Source organism: Lissotriton vulgaris, chromosome 5, assembly GCF_964263255.1.
Source record: "Lissotriton vulgaris chromosome 5, aLisVul1.2, whole genome shotgun sequence".
NCBI lineage: Eukaryota > Metazoa > Chordata > Amphibia > Caudata > Salamandridae > Lissotriton > Lissotriton vulgaris.
The window spans coordinates 1,901,509,465-1,901,528,638 of record NC_141693.1 but is presented as its reverse complement, the minus strand read 5'-3'; the positions used below and the strand labels follow the sequence as shown (position 1 = coordinate 1,901,528,638).

General features: G+C 47.5%; 1 protein-coding gene across 1 annotated transcript in view; it reads right to left on the bottom strand.

The window, feature by feature from the left end:
* Positions 1-19,174, bottom strand: part of LOC147717674 (E3 ubiquitin-protein ligase TRIM39-like) — a 78,524-nt gene that overhangs the window by 24,277 nt on the left and 35,073 nt on the right. Inside the window, exons 3-4 of the mRNA XM_086924467.1 lie at positions 17,815-18,045; positions 8,927-8,949 (exon numbers count right to left, since the gene is read on the bottom strand). Of these exons, the coding sequence (XP_086780593.1) occupies positions 8,927-8,949; positions 17,815-18,045 (254 nt within the window). The remainder of the gene's footprint in view (positions 1-8,926; positions 8,950-17,814; positions 18,046-19,174) is intronic.

The following is a 19,174-nucleotide window of genomic DNA, read 5'->3' as shown; positions in this document are numbered from 1 at the left end:
GGCCCCGGCTAGCGCTGAGCGGGCGAGGGTGCGGCTGGAGCGAGAGGCCGCCCGACCACTGCGGGCGCCGCAGCAGAGGCTGCTGAAGTGCGGTGACCGACGGAGAGCTGCCGGAGTGTTGAAGTGAGAGCCGCCCGCAGCACTAGGGCGCCCCGCAGGGCGGACTGACCGAGCGGCGGCTGGCGGACCGGTCGCCGGGGTGGGACCTGCCCTGTGGCCGGCGGGGGCGCGCTGGGCCAGCGCCATTGCCTCTCGGCCCCAACGTGCGCTGAAGCGAGGTTAGCCTGTGTCCCACGGCTCTATCTGGGACATTGTGCATTGTCCGAGAGGGACTACGTTTTGCATCAGAGGGTGGAAACGCTCCCCCGACAAGGAGTTGCAGGACCTGCAGTGGGGCCGGGCGTGAAGGGCCACTATCAGCCCAGTGTTTGCCTGCTGATTGACTTGCTCTCTTGACCCAACCGTGTAGGCGCACTGTGATTGTTGGTGGGACTGCACGAAGTGCACATCTGAACCGGAGGCTGACGGCGGGGAGCGGAGGAGGGGCGGCTGGCCCCGCGAGGACGTGTTTGGCCTGGACATCGGGGAGGCACGCTCATTCAGTTATTTCATTGGGCGTTACAGGGTGAGCCTAGGACCGGAACGTCAGGAGGGACCGCCACCGTTGGCAGTTTTCAGTGGGAGCTGCTCGCGCGGTGGGTTTCCCGCGCTCAAGATGGCCGAGCAGGGAAATGGCATCGTCGGGCCGCCTGAGTGTGGAGGCAGGGGGTCAGGGGACACGGAGGGCGGTCCCCCGACGGAACCATCGCCACAGGAACAGAGGCTGAATCTCCGCCTTGATGCTATATTGGCCGCGATCACTGCCACTAAGGATGAACTGCATCAGGACATAGCGCAGGTGGCGACGGGGCTTGGCCTTCTGAGAGCGGACCACGCCAAGCTCTCTGATAGAGTGAAATCCAACGAACAACTGCTCCAGGAGCTGAAACCAGCAGTGGTCACTGCGGAACATAAAATTGAGGACGTTATTCATTGACTGGCGATCCTGGAGCGTCGGGCTGAGGACGCGGAAGGACGCAACCGGCGGAACAACGTGCGGGTGGTGGGGCTTCCGGAGAAAATTGAGAAGGGTGATGCAGTGGCCTACATGGAGGACGGGTTTCGGACAGTGGTGGCGCCAGAGGGCCTGTCCCCCTTCTTCTCGCTGGAGAGGGCACACAGGGTGCCCGCTAAACCACCCCTGGAGGGCAGGCCACCCAGACCGATGGTGGTCAAACTGCTGCATTACAAAGATCGAGATCTGCTGATCCAACGGGCGAGATCCCTGGGGCCCTTCCAGGTGGATAACAGCAAGGTGACGATTTTTCCGGATTACACGCAGGAGGTGCAGCGGGGCAGAGCTTCCTTTTTGGCGGTGAAGAAAGAGCTACGAGAAGAAGGAATCCAATACTCCTTGCTTTTTCCGGCCAAGCTGCGGGTCATAGTTGATGACCGGACTCATTTTTTCCAAACACCCGATGAAGCATGGTCCTGGCTGGAACTGTATCGTGCAGGGACTGATCGTGCACACAGGCCTGCCAGGGATCGGCAGCAACCGGCCAGGGTCAGGAAGTCCCAGCGTATCCGCTCCAGGAATAGGCGCCAGCGGGCCGAAAGGGAGGCACAAATGCTGGCTGATAGACAGAGTGCGTTGGAGGCCACGGCTAGCATTACGGGGTCGCAGCAAGAGGACGCTTCCAGAGGCTCGGCATCGGAGGAAGAAGGAGTGAAATCCGGTGATGATGACTCAGAAGTGGGTGGAGGGCTGGGACCGGAGGTCACCCCACAGACGTCTGATGGTATCCTCAATGGATGATGCTCGGGGCTGCAGAACATTCTTGGGTGGCCTGAAAGGATGGACAATCCTGACCTCTATTGGACTGCCAGGTATGGGGCTGCACTAGCAGTGTGGGGCTACGGGCGCGGGGTGGTTGCTCTGTCGTCCTGGTTAGGGGCTCCACAGCCCTCATCAGACCCTTAAGGTCTTCTGTGGTGACGACCACAGGTTAGAGTGATGTGTTGGGTGTTTAAGGTTTGGAACGGGGCTGAAGCTGGGTTATTAGGCCCTGTCCTGGGGGGGGGGGGGTTTGAGGGGGTGTTGGGAACATGTTTTGAAGGGGCTGTACCGTTGCTGCAATGCGGGTCACACTTATTGGCGTGCGCCACTGTTGGGATTAATGCTCTATGGGGACGTTACCTAATCTGAAATGTGTCACATGGAATGTCCGGGGTATTCGAACTATGGTGAAGCGCCACAAGGTGCACGCCTACCTGGTGAGGCGGGGCGTTCAAATAGCGATGCTTCAGGAAACTCACCTGACGCAGCAGGAATGTGGAGCGTTGCAGAAGAGGTGGCGAGGCCAGGTGTTTGGCACGACTTACTCGGCATTCGCCAGAGGGGTATTGATATGGATTAGGGCGGGCACGCCTTTTCAAGTCACGAGTCAGAGGATAGATCCAGAGGGCCGGTATGTGGCAGTGGAGGGACGGCTACATGGAAGGGAGGTGGTGTTGTGTAACATCTATGCCCCCAACGCTGATCAGGCACGCTTCTTTGAGGGTTTATCGCGGTCACTGGCACATTATTTGGCGGGCCCTGTATTGTTGGCAGGGGATTTTAATTCCATAACTGATGTGCTGATGGACAGGTCACACCCGCCCCTAGTGGACTCCCCAGTACGCCGACTTGCGACCCATAGGCGGGACTGGCAGGATAAATGGGGTCTGGTGGATGTGTGGAGGGCGCAACACCCCGAAACTCGAGATTACTCCTATTTCTCTGCGCTGCATGATCTACATGTTCGACTGGACTCAGTACTGTGTAGCGAGTCATTGGCGATGGTGGTAACTAGCTCTGAGTATTTGTCCAGGACCATCTCGGACCATAACCCCCTGTTGCTCTCTATGCAATGGCAGCTGGCGAGATCGGCAGTCCCTACATGGCGACTGCGTCCGGAGACGCTGGGGGACCCGGTGTTCTGTGACACGGTCCGCCAGGGCATAGACGGCTATTTTGTGGACAATGCTGGGTCGACAGCGACTAGAGCGATTGAATGGGATGCAATGAAAGTGGTGGTGAGAGGGGTATGTATGGGGCGGTTTCTGACAGTGAGGGGGGCAGTGCTGAATGACCTTGCGAAAGCGGAGGAAGTGCTGAGAGGGGTGGAACAGCAGAGACCCGAGAGGCCGGAGATTCAGAACCGATTGTTGCAAGCCAAGGAGACTGTGGCGACTGAGACGGAGAGATTGCGGTGCTATGATTACAAACTGTATGCTGTGAAAGTGCATGAGGAACGAGATAAGGTGGGCACGCTCCTTGCGAAGCTGGCTGATCCGAACCCTAGGGGGTGCCTGGTCATGAGTGTGCGAAAGGGGGACGGGGAGGTGGTCTATTCGCAGTCAGCGGTCCTGGGGCGCTTCCAGTCCTACTATACAGAACTGTATGCCAGCCACCTCGAGGCGACGACTTCGGAAATAGGTGATTACCTAGATCAAATCCCTTTACCATTACTGGATGAGGAGGAAGCCCGGGATCTGGGGGGGCCTATCACCTTGGCGGAAATCAGAGGGGCTATTGTTCATATGGCACGGAACAAAACCCCTGGGGTGGATGGACTGCCGGTCGAGTTCTACGCTAAATTTATGGAAGTGTTGACACCCAGGCTGCAGATTGTGTATGAGGAAGCGAGACAATTGGGGCGGTTGCCCGACTCAATGAGGGAGGCGCTGGTAGTGCCGCTGCTGAAGCCGGGCAGGGATGCATTGGATGTCTCTTCTTATCGTCCATTGTCTATGCTGACTGTAGATTACAAGATTTTGAGTCGTATCCTAGCTACCAGGCTCCTGCCGCTGATGACCTCCTTAGTGCATAGGGACCAAGCGGGCTTCATCCCGTCTAGGAGCACTTCGATGAATATCCGTCGGCTGGTCGGGGTTATTGATAGTGCAGCTGCGGCGGAACGGGGCCCGGTAGTGTTGACGGTTGATATCGAGAAGGCATTTGACAGCTTGGAATGGGATTTTCTGGATGGCGTGCTGCTGAAGTTCGGAGTTGGGGAGGGGTTCCGGGGTTGGACGAGAGTACTTTACTCCTCGGCTAAGGCGCGGGTGCGGCTGGGGACCTTGGTTTCTCAGGTTTATCCGGTCGGCAGGGGCACGAGGCAGGGCTGTTCGCTATCCCCTCTGCTCTTTGCCCTAGCTATGGAACCGCTGGCAGCGCAGGCTACATCAGGTGTTCTATACGAGGGATTAGCTCAGGGTCCTGATTTGCATTATATCTCGTTATATGCTGACGACCTGTTATTGTACTTAGCGGACTCTGGAAGGGCATTGGAAGGCGCAGTGGACATGTTGGGCAGGTTCGGGAGGCTCTCAGGCCTCAGGGTGAACTGGACTAAGACCTGTGTGTTTCCGTTGCGGAAGACCACGCCCTGCCCGCTGCTCACGCGACCGGTAGTGTGGGAGCCTTCTTGTTTTCTTTACCTAGGAGTGCGCATCTACCATGACGCAGCGGACCTCCTTGAGGGGAATGTGGGGCGCTGCATCCGAGCGTTGAGGGGCAGTATGGACTTCTGGGCGTCTCTCCCGCTGTCGGTGCTGGGTCGTGTTGCGCTGTTGAAAATGGTGGCACTCCCGCGGCTGCTCTATTATTTTAGAACGTTACCGGTATGGATCCCGCAGGGGGTCTTTAGGGAGCTGAGGACGTTTGTGACTGGCTTTCTCTGGGGCCGGGGTCGCCGAAGGGTGGCACTGACTACCTTGGTGAGACCCAAATCTGAGGGGGGGATGGCAGTCCCCGAATTTGAGTTATATTATTTAGCGGCGCAGCTCCAGGTCCTGACTCAAAATGTGGCTAGGGAATTTAGGGGGCCTGATAGCGGCCGGGGGATTGGTGTTCACAGACATGTCTTGTCGTATATCGTGATGCAACAGAGACTGGCTGATAGGGATCTTACGATGGAGGAGAGGACGCTTAGATTGTGTTGGAGTAGGCACCTGAAGAGGGCTGGGAAGCGCCGGCCGTATGCACCGGAGATTCCGTTGGGAATGTTGACTGCCTTGCCGCATGGAGGTGATTGGTCCCAATTGTTAGCGTGGGAAGACCTGGGTTTGCAGATGGTGGGAGACCTCTATGTGGACGGGACGCTGGCCCCGTTCCAGACCTTACATGAGCAATTCGGCCTGCCGAGTGGTACCTTCCTGTTGCATGCGGCGGTTGCCGCGGCGATGCAGCGGCATTGGGGGACTGGACTGGTGGAACCGGAGGTGACGGGGGTGTGCCAATACGTGGTGATGGCCGCGGGCACCGTCAAGGCGGTGACCTGCCTCCACAACAGATTGTTAAACGAGGGACTGGTGCCTTTGGTTGAGTTGAAGTCGCGCTGGGAGGCCAGCATAGGTAAATTAATCCCGGACTCCGTATGGGCTCAGGTGCTGCACAGGACCTGGAAAGGAACGAGGAACGCGAGGTTTCAACAGGTGCATTTTTTCGTTGTCCATCGGGCGTACTTGACCCCAGAGAGGTTGCGTCGACACTTCCAGGTGCTTGACGCCATGTGCCCTAGATGTCTGGTGCCTGCGGTAGATCTGGATCACATGCTGTGGGGATGCCCAAGACTAGGGGACTACTGGTCTGAGGTAGGGGAACTCCTGAACGCTGTTACGGATCGGGAGGTAGACTTTGACATGGCTGCGTGTCTGCTTCTTTGGTTCACGCACACTAAAAAGACCAAGGTGACGAGTAAATTCATTGGGTTGGGTTTAATACTGGCACAGCGGGAAATCACTTGGCACTGGAAGTCTAAAGAGGGGCCGTCGGTGCGGAGATGGAGGAATGAATTGCTGAAATGGTCGGGCTGTGAGAGTGTGCTGAGGATGCGTCAAGCGACTAGGACTGGTAACGAGAAAAGTTTAGAACTGGCGCGGTCCTGGGAGCTGGTGGTGCAGGCTTTAAGGGACTACTTAACTGAAGGCGAAGAGTCCGATTAGGTATAAGAAGGGGTTCCATGGGACTGTTCGAATGTCAGAGCTTCCTGGTAGTTGACACCCTAGAGCAGGAGAGGAATATTGGAGCCCGCATTAGCAGCAGTTGGTGGGGAGGGGGGGACATTGGGAGGGAGTCACGGAGGTGGAGAGTTGCCGGCCAGCGGCAGCCTCCCGGAATTGGGTGGCCCTGGGAGGTAGTTATGACGCTTAGGAGGAATGACAGTGGAATGACCTAGGGCCGGATGGAGTGGGACGAGAGGGTTGTTATGGGGTAAAAGCAGACACAATATATTACATTCGACCTATGGCCCGAATAGGGCACACACTGGGGTGCCTCCATCGAACTGATTCATTGATGTGCCGCCCAGCCTCAGGGATGTGGGCTAATCGGCTGTGTATTATGTTACTATCTGTCTACTTGTTGAGGGCCATCAGTGTATAGGTTGACCTGCTGATCTTGGTTACTCATGATTCTGCAATAAAAATATATTTCAAAAAAAAAAAAAAAACATTGTATATTAACTGTCCTGCCTTTGCAAATAGGAAAAGTTCAGAACCACCACACCACTCACAGTGCTTGAGATAGAACACTGCAATAATAAAGAAATGGCGTTTTAATATAAACCACTGTATTCATTTAGACTGTTTGAACTGAAGGAAAAAAAGGTTACCCAGGAGTTTTTATGCACATATTTACGAAAACATCAAAGTGCATATGATTAAACACTCTCCAAACAAAGAAACTCTTTGTCAGATATGGTCCTCTATGGACAGGAGAGGATACTTCCAAAACAATATTGATGTAAATGGATTGTCTCATGCATAATCATTTACTATCAAATAGCAAACAAAACCATATCCGGTAAATCTAGTGACCGCTTCAGTTCTTGAGAGCAATACAGCGTCATCGGCACAGAGACACCTTTGATCTTGGGGGCATCTGCATTTACGTTTTTTAAAATAACATCAATGCGATTAATAAATAAGATAAAAAGGAGGGGGGCCAATACACAGCTCTGTCTTAATGCTCAATTTCGGGGTGCATTCCCCATTAGGGCCGAAACGTACGTACGTTTGTAATTTCCCATAAAGCCTAGCTAAGAAGAAGATTATACCCCCTGGCGCACCTAGCTGTAACAGTGTTGTCCATAAAAGAGAGTGGCGGGTCTTGGGCTAAAAATTCCACGGACTCGATAATTCTCGCTCCGTTGCCTTCTCGACTCACGGGTTCACACTCTGCGACTCTGGGCAATAGCTTGCTTAATCCCCACAACGGCCCCTCGCGGCGGGATGCCTGACTTTCACCTTGTGGATACCCACAGGGGAATATCAGGATGGGTTCCCTAAGCAAGCGCCGGGACACCCACTGCGGGTAGCTGTGCGCTATATAAGCTCAACTACATTTACATTTACATTTACCAAGTCAAAGGCACTACTTAGGTCTGCAAAGCAGAGATAAAGAGAGCCTTGTTTAGCTTCAGTATATTTCCCGATCAGTAGGTCAAGATTAATACACTGATCTAGGGTACCCCTGCCCTTTCTAAATCCATATTGGCTATCGGCCAGAATACCCTCTTGCTCGGCCCATTCCTCTAACCTGACCAACATAACTCTGCTCATAATCTTGACTGAAGAGTCAAGTAGGGAAATGGGGCGGTAATTTTTCACATCCGACCTACTGCCCTTTTTATATATCGGGATAATGATAGATTCCCCCAGGTATCGGGGGCCTTGGAGCAAACTGCAGCATTAAAAACGATGGCCAGAAGGGGGCTCCACATCTCTCGGGCCGCTTTATAAACATCGATAGGCACCCCGTCAGGGCCTTGGACTTTCCCCCCCTTGCCAAGCTCGACCTCATCCACAGAGATGTCCAATGGCAGAGCGGTCCAACTATTAAGGTTGGTAAGTGCGCCACTATTAGTATCAAAAATGTTAGAAAAGTGTATTACCCACTCATCACTAGGGACATTAGATGTTAACTCCCAAGTATTTTCATCCTTAAGGAAAGGGGAGTTAACCGTGGCCCAGAACAGGGTACTATTAGATAGCTCAGCAGCTTGGTTGAGGGAATCCCAGGCTTGTTGCTGTAGCTCAGATTTCCTCCTTTTCAGGGTATTCTTATATTCTAATCTTATTTTGTAATAAGACCAGTGTCTCTAGGCTTTTGGGCAAGAGCACTTTTTAATTTGGTTAATGAAGTGGTGCACATGTGATCGAACCAACTCGGTCCATTTCTACGTTTGGCATTGCTCGGTCGCGTGAACCTGGCATCGATTAATTGATTAATCCCTTTAAAAGCGGACAAAACCTGTTCATCATCGGTAACATTATCAAGGATCAAATTAATATCTACCAGACAGTCCCTGACAATAAAGACGATTAATTCATGGGCCTTGTCCCCTACCCATTTGAGTCTGACACCGTTTGTCTGTGGGGTTCCACATTAGTGATAGTACTCCCTATTTTAACTAAACTTCCTCCCCAGAAGGTGGTTTCCAGGATAATACAATTGTGATCGCTAATTGGAGTTACCTCAATCCTAGGGGGAGCACAACAAGAAACAATATGGGAGGAAACAATCACGTGGTCTATAACTGAACTAGTAGTGGAACTAGTATGCCGGCACTTCTAGTCATAATCATTCTAGCTCCACTCTTGAAGGAGCAGAGACATGTTCAGTTGCTGAAGATGATCAAATAAGACTGGGTTTTGTGAATTACTCAATTTCATATGAAAAAGGAGCCCACAGGAAATTCAATTAGAACTTTCCACCACTACAGAAATTATTCAATTACATACTTTTTTGCATTGAAAAAACGGACTGAAATGTTAAACATTCAATAGGCAAAAGCAATAATTTTCACTTTGCAAGCACCAAATAGAAAGCAAAATATGTTACCTGGTGACAGTGTCCACAACATTCTGCAATAATGAAACAAAGAACAATTAACACTGCAGTTGAAACTACTTTCTTAAACTATGCATGATATTCTGGAAATAAAGCAATGTTTATAGTAAAACGCCTTCCTTGTTGTACCCAGTGCCAGTAATTCTGACATACATCACGATAATTAGTAATGCAAAAATAGAGTCCTTATGATTGCTTGAGATTAGATGTGGTTTAGCGAGTAGCGACAACATGCGCCATAGCTTTAAGAATACTGGTGTTACTCCAAACCTTAACACTGCTAGATTTCTTGTATTTCTCCTGCATGAAAACATTCACCTCAAGGAGCATCCTGACTTCAGAGTAGAAGCTTTGGAAATTTCCCAAATTGATTAAGACTCAGCCCTCCTTACTTCACCAGAGTTCCTTAAAATAGACTGGCTCTACTTACAGCTGCCCTACATGCTGATGTGAGAGCTCCTCCTTTCCTTATATGGCTACTCATTGATGCTAGAACTGACTGCCTGACCTATAAAGCTTTGCACTTCAAAACTCATGGCTACCTCACTCCAATGTTATCCATTTCTGAATAATCAAAAAACTAGCTGCACAAAGACAAAAGATCGACCTGCAGCCCACATTTTAAGATGTAGGGCACCATCACCAGATCATTTTCAGTTTCCGGACAATGCTTATGTCCTGGCCAAGAGGAAGATAGCCAGACATTGGAAAGCGCTGGGAGGGCCATGGATTATCTCATGGAAAAAAAAAAGAGCTGGGCAGGAGCGGAAGGCAGATTGTTACTCAGAGAGGCCAGCCGGGAATAGGCAAGATGGAGTGGGCTAGAGCATGGGAAAGCCTAGTGTGCGAGTAGGTGACGAATGAGCAGGACAGCAATAGTGGAGCGAGCACTCTGAGAGTGGCAGAGCCAGAAAGAGAGGATGGGCAGGAGGGACGTTCAGCCTAACGACATCAGAGGGTATAGCACTATAGCACTATAGCACTATAGCGCATGTTATCTGAGAGACTGATGCACGAGAAACCAGTAGGACGTAGAAACACTCACATGTTTACATAAGCACAACTCGAGGGGGGGTTTAGTTTTGTTTCAAAGGGAATGTTGAAGGAAATGTACCAGAGAATGTAAATGGCATTTCACGTATGCTGGTTGCTGGATACGAGCCTCAGAAGGAGCATGTATGTTGCTATTGTTTAAAAGCCAATAATATATGGTTAAAAAAATAAATCACCAGATCATTTTCAGAAACTTGTTCAACAATCTCGAATGCTTTCCCAATACTTGTCTGGAACGCCCTTTCTTTTTATGCTTTAAATATACTCTTCCTATATTGTATTGTAATTGCATTTTTATTGCGCTTACTACCTCTGACGAGGCGGCGAATCGCTTTTTCGGCTAGTAGCACGCTACTCCGGGAGATTAGTGTTGAGTTAGTATAGTGAAACATGCAAGTACATTTTAAGTGGTGGATAGGTTAGTCAGTTATTTGGATTTGGAATGATAGCAGAAGCATAGAGAAGGACAAAGGTTTGTATTTATATAGCGCTTGTTGATGCACGCTATTCAAGCCTACAGGAAGCCTACAAAGGATTAGTGGTGAATTAATATGGTGAAATATGAAGTAACTTCAGTGGTGGATATTGGTCAGTTATTTGGAGTGAGAAGGATAGCGGAGGGGTAAAAGGGAAAGAAAGATTTGCATTCATATAGCACTTGTTACCCCTGATGGGTGTTGAAGCGCTTTTCTGGCGAGTAGCATGCCACTCCAAACCCATAAAGGATTACTGTTGAAAATGAGTATAGTAAAAAAACAAACATATGAAGTCATTGGAGTAGTGGAAATGTTATTCAGTTATTTGGGTAGTAGATTAGTATAGTTTAACATGGAATTTGAGAAGTAACATGTTAGTCTGTTAATTTCGATTGAAAAGGATAGTGGAGGGATAAAAGAGTGAAAGACTTTTTTTTTTAGGTCTTAGCAATAGGAGGAGGCTTTTGGACGAGTAAGAAGGAGTTTGGGGTATTTCTAAACGGGAATAGGGCAGCATTTCTGGCCCTAGTCCCGACCAGTCTCTAACAGGCAACTGCCCTTGTCCTCTCTGCCCTTAACAGGCTCTAACAGGCAACTGCCCTTGTCCTCTCCGCCCTTAACAGGCTCCAACAGGCAACTATCCTTGTCCTCTCCGCCCTTAGCCTCGACGCCCGGGCTGAGACGCCCTAAGCCTAGCCTTTTTCATAGCCCTTGCAATCAGGTGACCCCTTCAGCCAATGGGAACCCTAGCCCCAACGCTATCCAATCACAACACTAGCCCTAAAATCTAGAACCAATAGGAGACCAGGACCTTACAGCCAATCTTAGCACTAGTCCAAGCACCCAATCAGGAAAGAGTTCATTTTTTTCTATGTGCATGCCTTACTTAAGCGCACGGTTGGTGATGGCCAGCTTTCATGATAAAGTCAATCACATATCTATCTTTACCTAATTTACCTTTTATCAGACACTCTTGTTTAACACTTGTGTGTATTTGACAATGCATAGCTGACATCTTGCTGGATGTGACTGCTAACAGCACCCAGAAACAGTTCAATGTAATGCTTATTGTACTTGTTTGTCAACGCTCTGAAACTGATTCACAATAGGTTTCTTCCACTCGTCTTTTTACATCTTTGCATTGGCGGACTCATTGGTTACGCTCTATGCCCTAATGTCATCCCTCCAACTGTTTCCAACTTCAATTACCACTCTCTCGCACTGCTCAGTAAGAGCACCACATTATGTGTTATTTAAACGTATTTCAAAGCCTATTACACGCTCCTTTGACTGGGTGGGATTTGCACTATAGAACACAATATAGTAAACAAGCAATGACAAACCCAATAGGTCTCGGATACAAGAGAGCTATTGCTTCGTCATGCAATATGGCTAAAAGTTCGAACAAAAATGCATTTATATGACCTGCACTGCCCACATCAAAGAGCTTTTTTTCTGGCTGAGGGGACAGGGCAAATCAACAACATGGAAGGGGCAAGATATTAATGTGGGAGAAGGCAGAGGGGTTGGAAAAATTGTGACAACGCAGAAATGGGAACAGGGCCGCAGTACAGTAACAACACAGTTTTAGGTAAAGCAACAACATGTGACCTTTGTGACCTTACACTTAAAGCCTTCGCATACAAGAACTTGCAAGGGCTATAGGACTCATCTTAAAATAGCCAAGCTAACTAATGCGCCAAAACTTCCTGGGACCAGTATGAAAATAACACCTATTTCAAGATGGTCTCTATGTGTAACGACCATGTGGTGCTGAAGCATGTGTGCATGTTTGCTATGACACATTAATCCAAGTGTTGTGATGGGTCTGTGATGTACATGTGTACGTGTGTCATGACACTGCCACCATTTTTTTAAACTTAATTTACTGTTCCAAAGTGGTGGACACAATCTTGAGCCGCAAAACAAAAAAAAGAACATATTCTGAAAAGAGCACCATAGCAGCAAATCTGGCCCAAGAACGATCAGATACCTACAGACCTAGATGAATAGTATAATATAGCTTGCAACTCACTAATCGGAGGGCAGTGAATGCCACAAGGAAGGCTACCTTCCAACATAGCAACTGCAGGCAATCACTGGCAGTGTGCCTTGGTGTGGAGGAGAAGAGTGCCTTGGAGTAAGTAGGTAGTGGACCTGTGCCCCTATTTGTAACCATTTCAGAGAGAAGCATGGATGTTTTGAAAGCTAGCTCTTCCTCGTATGCTAACTTGGGCTTCTGTGGGGTGCAGAAAGATGTGTGTGGAGGCTTGGCTGTGGATGGCTCGGTGAAGATCCTCCTGATGGAAGGGTGGAGGAGTAAAATATTTTGCACAGAGTCGAGGACCGCTGGCATCTGCTGTGCGATAAAGACTTAAATGGTGTTCGATTGTCCGGTCAGATTTGAAGCCAGTTTTGATGTAACCTTTGGCATCAAAAATGGATGGCCAGTAAGTCGTGCCTCGAAACCATTTAATGGCACAGGGCTCAATGCTAGATTCCTTCTGAAGCAGGGCTCTGCCTCTGCCTGGGTACGCTTTTGGGATACAGATGTTGGTGCCTGGTCCACGAATGTAAGAGTCTGAACCGTTGCCAAATATGTGTGTATTTGGCTTTGATGCTTTTGGGGCCCGTAGCTTGATCTCCACCTATTCCTCTTTGGAGGTCCCTTAGGAGACCGACTCTCAGAGCTGGCCCGGTCTTGTGTACCTTAGGCATGCCTGCTCTCCCTTAACATCAAAAAGGTCTTCTTAACCTAAAATAATGTGCTATAGTGGGACTCCCGGTGCCTCATACTTTTACACCTGAATAACATACTTGAAAATACTGTACAACATTTGAAATAAGCTCTTCGGTCGGTGCCCCCAAAGGAAACCAGAAGGAACAACCATTGGTAAATGCACTAGTTCTCGCCTATCTGATTTTGCTTGGTGAGCAGTTGTGCAGCGTTATAATGGAGTATGCAGCACTAGAGGCGGGAGTTCAGTGCGAGAGTAAATAGTACAGCACTAGAGGCAGGGGTCCACTGTGTGAGGAAGTTCGGAGAAACAAGTAAATGAGATTGATGTGCACAGTGAGAAGGGACTCATTGGCAGGGCTTTTTATTATTAAATCGAGGGGTTATTGCAGGAATTCTGCGGAGTCACAGTCCTATGCTTGGGATCATGGAACCTTAGTAGGTAGGGACAGAGTCATCCTACCATCCGTGTACCCATGAGCCAGAGGGTCATGGGTACACAGACTAGCTACAGTGTCTCACTTGCCCTCCTGCTCACTCACAGAGGAACAAGTGATTAGAGACCCCAGAACACAAAGCTGACCCTCTCAGGAATTGCGGTTGCAGAACACACCCTTTCGCTCTCACTCTCTTACTAGTCCACTATAAGGTCTGTCAGAGACACGAGAAAAGTTTAAAATGTTTATTTTAACTATTGTGCTCTAGTCTGCGGTATATGTTCCACAACAAGTAGAAAAATGACTAACACAAATATGGTTAGCATAGCAAGAAGTCCGTACAACATAAAAGGTGCTGTCATTATAAGACAGTGTAGCCTAACCTCCATCCCCTTCCACAGAAGCAAAATGATTATATATCAGAAGACCTCTGGGTGTTAGCAGCAGACTCGGTACCTCAGTCTATAGATGGAAGATCTACATCACAGGTGCTGTCACCCTCCCTTCTCTAGAAAGATCCCTTTCCAAGTGTATGTGTTACCCACCCGTGTATACCTATACGACCAAAGTACATGCTCCCAAACAACAGCTGCATCTACAATTTTTGTCTAGATGCTAAAGGCTGATCAGAACAAAATAACATGGGGCATTGTTGTTTGTCCTGGTCTGTAATGTTCAGACTAAATCCCAGGAAAGATCAGAATGCAAAAAAAACAGCATTTTCTATGTGAAAGTTACAGTGTGGCACAAAGCAAAATAAGTTTGTATAGTAACATGTGCAAAGCAGAAGACAGTCAGGAACGGGCTATGCTAACATAGGGAAAACGACAATGGCCACATGAACCACGTGACAGGGTGGGAAAGCAACCAGATAAACACACGGGGATGGGTGCGCTAAGTGGGAAGCAGCATACGCTAGAGCAAGGGAAAGAAAACACTTACACTCAGTGCAAAAAGCGAAAGAAAGTAGCTTTCACATTCAAAGGGGCTTAAAGAATGAAGCAGACCAGAGGAACATCAGCAAATCTTTCTTTTTTCAGTTTTGTACAGTGCTAACTCGACCTGAAGGTACTGGAGCGCTATACATGAGCACCAGTTACACTGCACACCGTCACACTCATTTTCTTTTTAAGGCACGGGAAGATTACATGATGTGTCCAGAATGACAGGATGTTAAGCCGACAACGAGCACCGAAAGTGTTTTAAAGAGAGCAAGCATTGAAAAGCTGACCTTTGCTCATAAGCTAAGCCTCATTGCCATGTATTTGTGTTTTGTATTTGTATTTATAGTTATAGAGCGCCTATCACCCAAGGTCTCTAAGCACTAAGATGTTAACATAGTTCAAAATACATATGCACTACAGTATCTAGCAGAAAAAAAGAAACTCAAGAACCGAGAGAGGCAAACAGACCACAGATGGAAGCTAACCATAGGCTTCTCTGAATAGTACTGTTTTCAAGCACTTCCTAAAAGGTAAGAGCCTGGTTTCTTTGTGGAGAGTCTCTGGTAATTTATTCCAGAGTTTGGGAGCCACTACGGAAAAGGTTCGGCCACCTAGTCTAGCTCCATTAAACCGTGGACTGACTAAAAGACTTGAGTCTGATGAGCGGAGCGGCGGCTGGGTGCATAAGCCTTCAGACGGTCCCTGATATATTCTGGGACTGTGCCATACTGTGATTTATGTGCAAAACAAAGCTTTGAATTCAATACATTGTTTCACTGGGAGCCACTGCAGATGCTTCAATACTGGGGTTGCATGAGCGCTTCTAGGTAACATATAGATTAACCTCGCAGCATCATTCATAACAACCTGCAGTTTTTTAAGGAGTGCTTCAGGTAGCTCAAGATAGATTGCATTCCCATAATCTAAACGGGAAAGAAAAAGCGCAGTCACCACAGTCTGTCTAGTTGAAATCGATAGCAGATGTACCAACTTCCAGAGTTGCCGCATTAAACCAACACAGCTCCCAACAAGAGCACAGAGCACATGTTGCTCCAAGATCTTAGCCATGAAAGGGAGCTGAGAAATCGGTCGATAATTATTTGGATTTTTAGCATCTGCTCCCACCTTCTTAAGAAGGGGGATAACTAAAGCTTCCTTAAGCTTGAGTGGGACCCTCCCACTGGCTAATGATGTGTTCAGTATAGATAGTATATCCCCTTCAAGGGCAGGCATAATGCATTGAAACACTTTCGGGGACAAGGGTCGTCGGGCGAACCAGACAATTTTCAGTGCAATACGAAATAAGTTGTGGGACTCAAGAGGGGGAAAGTCCAACAAAAAAATTGGTTTGTGGCATTAGTAGTTCCTCTTCCGACGGTGGGACAGAGGTGAGGCAGGCGCTGTTTATTTTGGAAATAAGGTCTTTGACTTTAGTCAGGAAAAACTCCTGCATCTTCCCACACTCAGCCTGGTCAAAGTCTGGACTAGGTACTTTAGGACAGCTTAGCTCCGAGAACTTTAAAGGATTCCTTTTGGATGTCAACTGCATCCTTTATCTTGGTTTCATAATAACTAGACTTAGCTACAGCACAGATGATTTATAGAGTACTAATTTAGCATTGTATACATATTTGGAAGCAGAGTCTAAAAGATGCCTCCAAAGACGCTCAGATTTACGGAGAGCTTGTTTTTCCATTCTCAAGGCAGGAGTATACCAAGGGGGCTCCCTTACTATTTTCTGACAGCCTAATCCTTGCTAGCGGCACAACATGGTCAATCGCGACCAGCACATCAGATGCCATTTCTTTATACATTAAATCCACGTTGGTAGGCTGGGCCGGTAAATGTGTAGAATCTACCAGGACTCTGCTAAGTTTGGCTTCAACAAAGGCTTCCTTGAATTTAGTTTCATCAAGTTTTAGCCATTTACGATTCCTGTGGGGTCCTATCAGTAGAAATCAAACGTGAAACACAACAGCCCTTCATGTAATTGTGGCTTTGTGCATCGTACAGTGTGTGTGTGGGTGATAAGTATGCAATCTTCTGAGTGCCCCGCTTCTGCTCCTTTGTGTTGACGACCCTAACACAGAGCAGAGATGGCAGTGAGGAGAAAAAAGGCCCCACGAGCAGATCCTACCATTAACAAGAACAAGCAAAACCTTTTTTTGGTACAAAAATGTACCAATAAAAAGTAAGAATTTAAGACAAGCACAATAAATAATGAATGGCAATAGATGGGGAGTAATTAAAGACCCTATTGAGGATACATGCGCTGCCTAGGCTCAAGCTAAAAAGGCAACGTTCCAAGAGGCGGCCATATAAAGTCAGGCTGTCACCGCGGCAAAGCTAATGAGAGTAAACTGACAAGGCACATGCAGATTGTATGAGACCGGGGAGAATTGAAGGTTGAAATGCGTGCAGCCAGGTGCTGTAATGGATGCTCCAAATGCGTGCTGTGCAATTAAAAACTTTTTTTCAAAAATAGTTCCAAAAAAGCGGATAGAAACAGTACTTTGGTGCTGGGAAACTTAAAAGAAACACACGAGAGGAACAACACGAGGACACAGGAAACAGTGTGCTACAGCCAATAGAAATGGAGGAATTATAAGTAAGGCTCCCTGTTTTCCGTTTTTATGGATTTTTACAGATAAATACCGACAGAAACAATCAGTTTTCTGTCTGCATTTATTTTTAAAAATGAAGTGACTCTTTGTGCTGTCTCTCCTGAATTTAGCCCAACAGCTGAGCAGATGGACAGTGTGGGAAATTGAAAAACAGGATGACATTTCTTTAAATAACTGAATTTGTCAACTAACATTTATGGTTTAATGCTAAAATGTGCCGGTGAATGGACTGTTCTGTAATATTTGGCAACTTAATAAGCTAATACACGACTGACATCAAAGTATGACTGTGCGTCTATCATTTAAATAAATATGGAAATGTACAGTTTTACAACTAAATGTATATGCAAAACACAAAATAAATATGGATAAATACAGAAAACATGGCCCAAAAGTAAATATGGATTTATACAGACGGAAATGTTAAAAAAATAAATACCATAAAACCGGGAGCCCAAATTATAAGTGACAAGCACAGAAAGCAAGAGGGCGGAATGTAAGCCACTTTTAAGTTGTATTTAATACAAAAGATTTCACAAGCACAGCGCAAGCGATGTGCAGGCATAACCTAAAAAAACAGCACCAAAAGTGAGCTCATAATTCCATACCTGAAGTAATCCAACTGCTTGCCGAAGACCATTTTGCTCAATCTCCATTATAAGTTTATTCAGTGATGATAGTTTATTATCCAGTTTTGCTATTGTTGCTTTAAATGCCATCTCAATGGTCTTATCCACCTCGTCTAGTCTACTTAAAACAGCGCGCTCCTGGAAATTCACAGCCTGCCGCAGGCTCGCAAATTCAGATGTTAATTTCTGTCTTTCAGTTCGAACTTTATTCTGTAAGAGACAAGCAAAACGAAGTTAGAGGAGGTAGAGTAGCACAGTACCACAAACACACACTCTAAAATCTTTATTAATCTAACTTCTTTCAGAATGCTTTTGTGCCCACAGACCCTAAATTATTTCTTCATGGAATGCTTTAGGGTTGTTGCTTACTTTACTTGCATGGTGGTTTTATGTTCTTTTCCGGCAAGATTACTCTGGGTTGAGGTTAAGGACTTTAAATATCTATAGGACTGTCTGTCCAAGGCTCAAATGGACACTATTCAAAAGAAAGTCTGCCAGCCATGGCTCTAGATGGCCAATGCATTGAACAGAAAACCTGTCACGGCTATAGAATGCCACTGCTTTTAACAGAAAGCATTCATTGGTAAAAGATGACCACTGCATTCAATAAAAACAGTAGTTCCACGGGCCAGTGTAATGCATGAGAAGCATGAAATATAGTAAGGTAGGGCCTAATAGTTGGGAAACGGTCGATGAAAAAGTTGACTGAACTGTCCTGTATAACCATGTGTCCTTACATAATTTTTTTTTAAATCGCTGACCTAATTTAAAGGACAATTAGGAGGACGTTGGGCGCCCATACTGTTCTGAGATGCAGCTGGATAAGAGAAAATAAATAGAGGGCAGGTGGGTATGAGAATGCAGATGTCAGGGGGGCAAAGGGCAGTAAAACCAGTTTATGGCTCAAGAAAGGCTTGATCCCAAGCGACAGCATGTGGCGGCAAAGCATTTGAGAAATGGCGTGTGGCTTAAAAACATCGTTAATCTGCTAGAGCAGACTCAGTATTTCCTGGATCATCAAGAACACAGTGTTGAATTGCTCTAAAAATCTGTAGGTTGAGAGCTCTGGAAGAACTCTGGTGAGAAAGCAATTAAGCGGTCCTCACTACCTTTCACCTCTATGAACAACTGACCAGTCTATCCTAGTTAAATATATTAATCTATTTCACTGCCTGGACAAAAAGGCAGCTATGATCAACAACATGGTCTGGGGTTTTGGAAAAAACTAAACAAGTAAGGAGGACCTGTGGCCTAGCGGTTAGAGCTGGTGACTTTAAAACCAAGGGACCCTGGTTGGAATCCTGCCTCGCAACTTGGTTAAACATGGTTATTCCCGGCA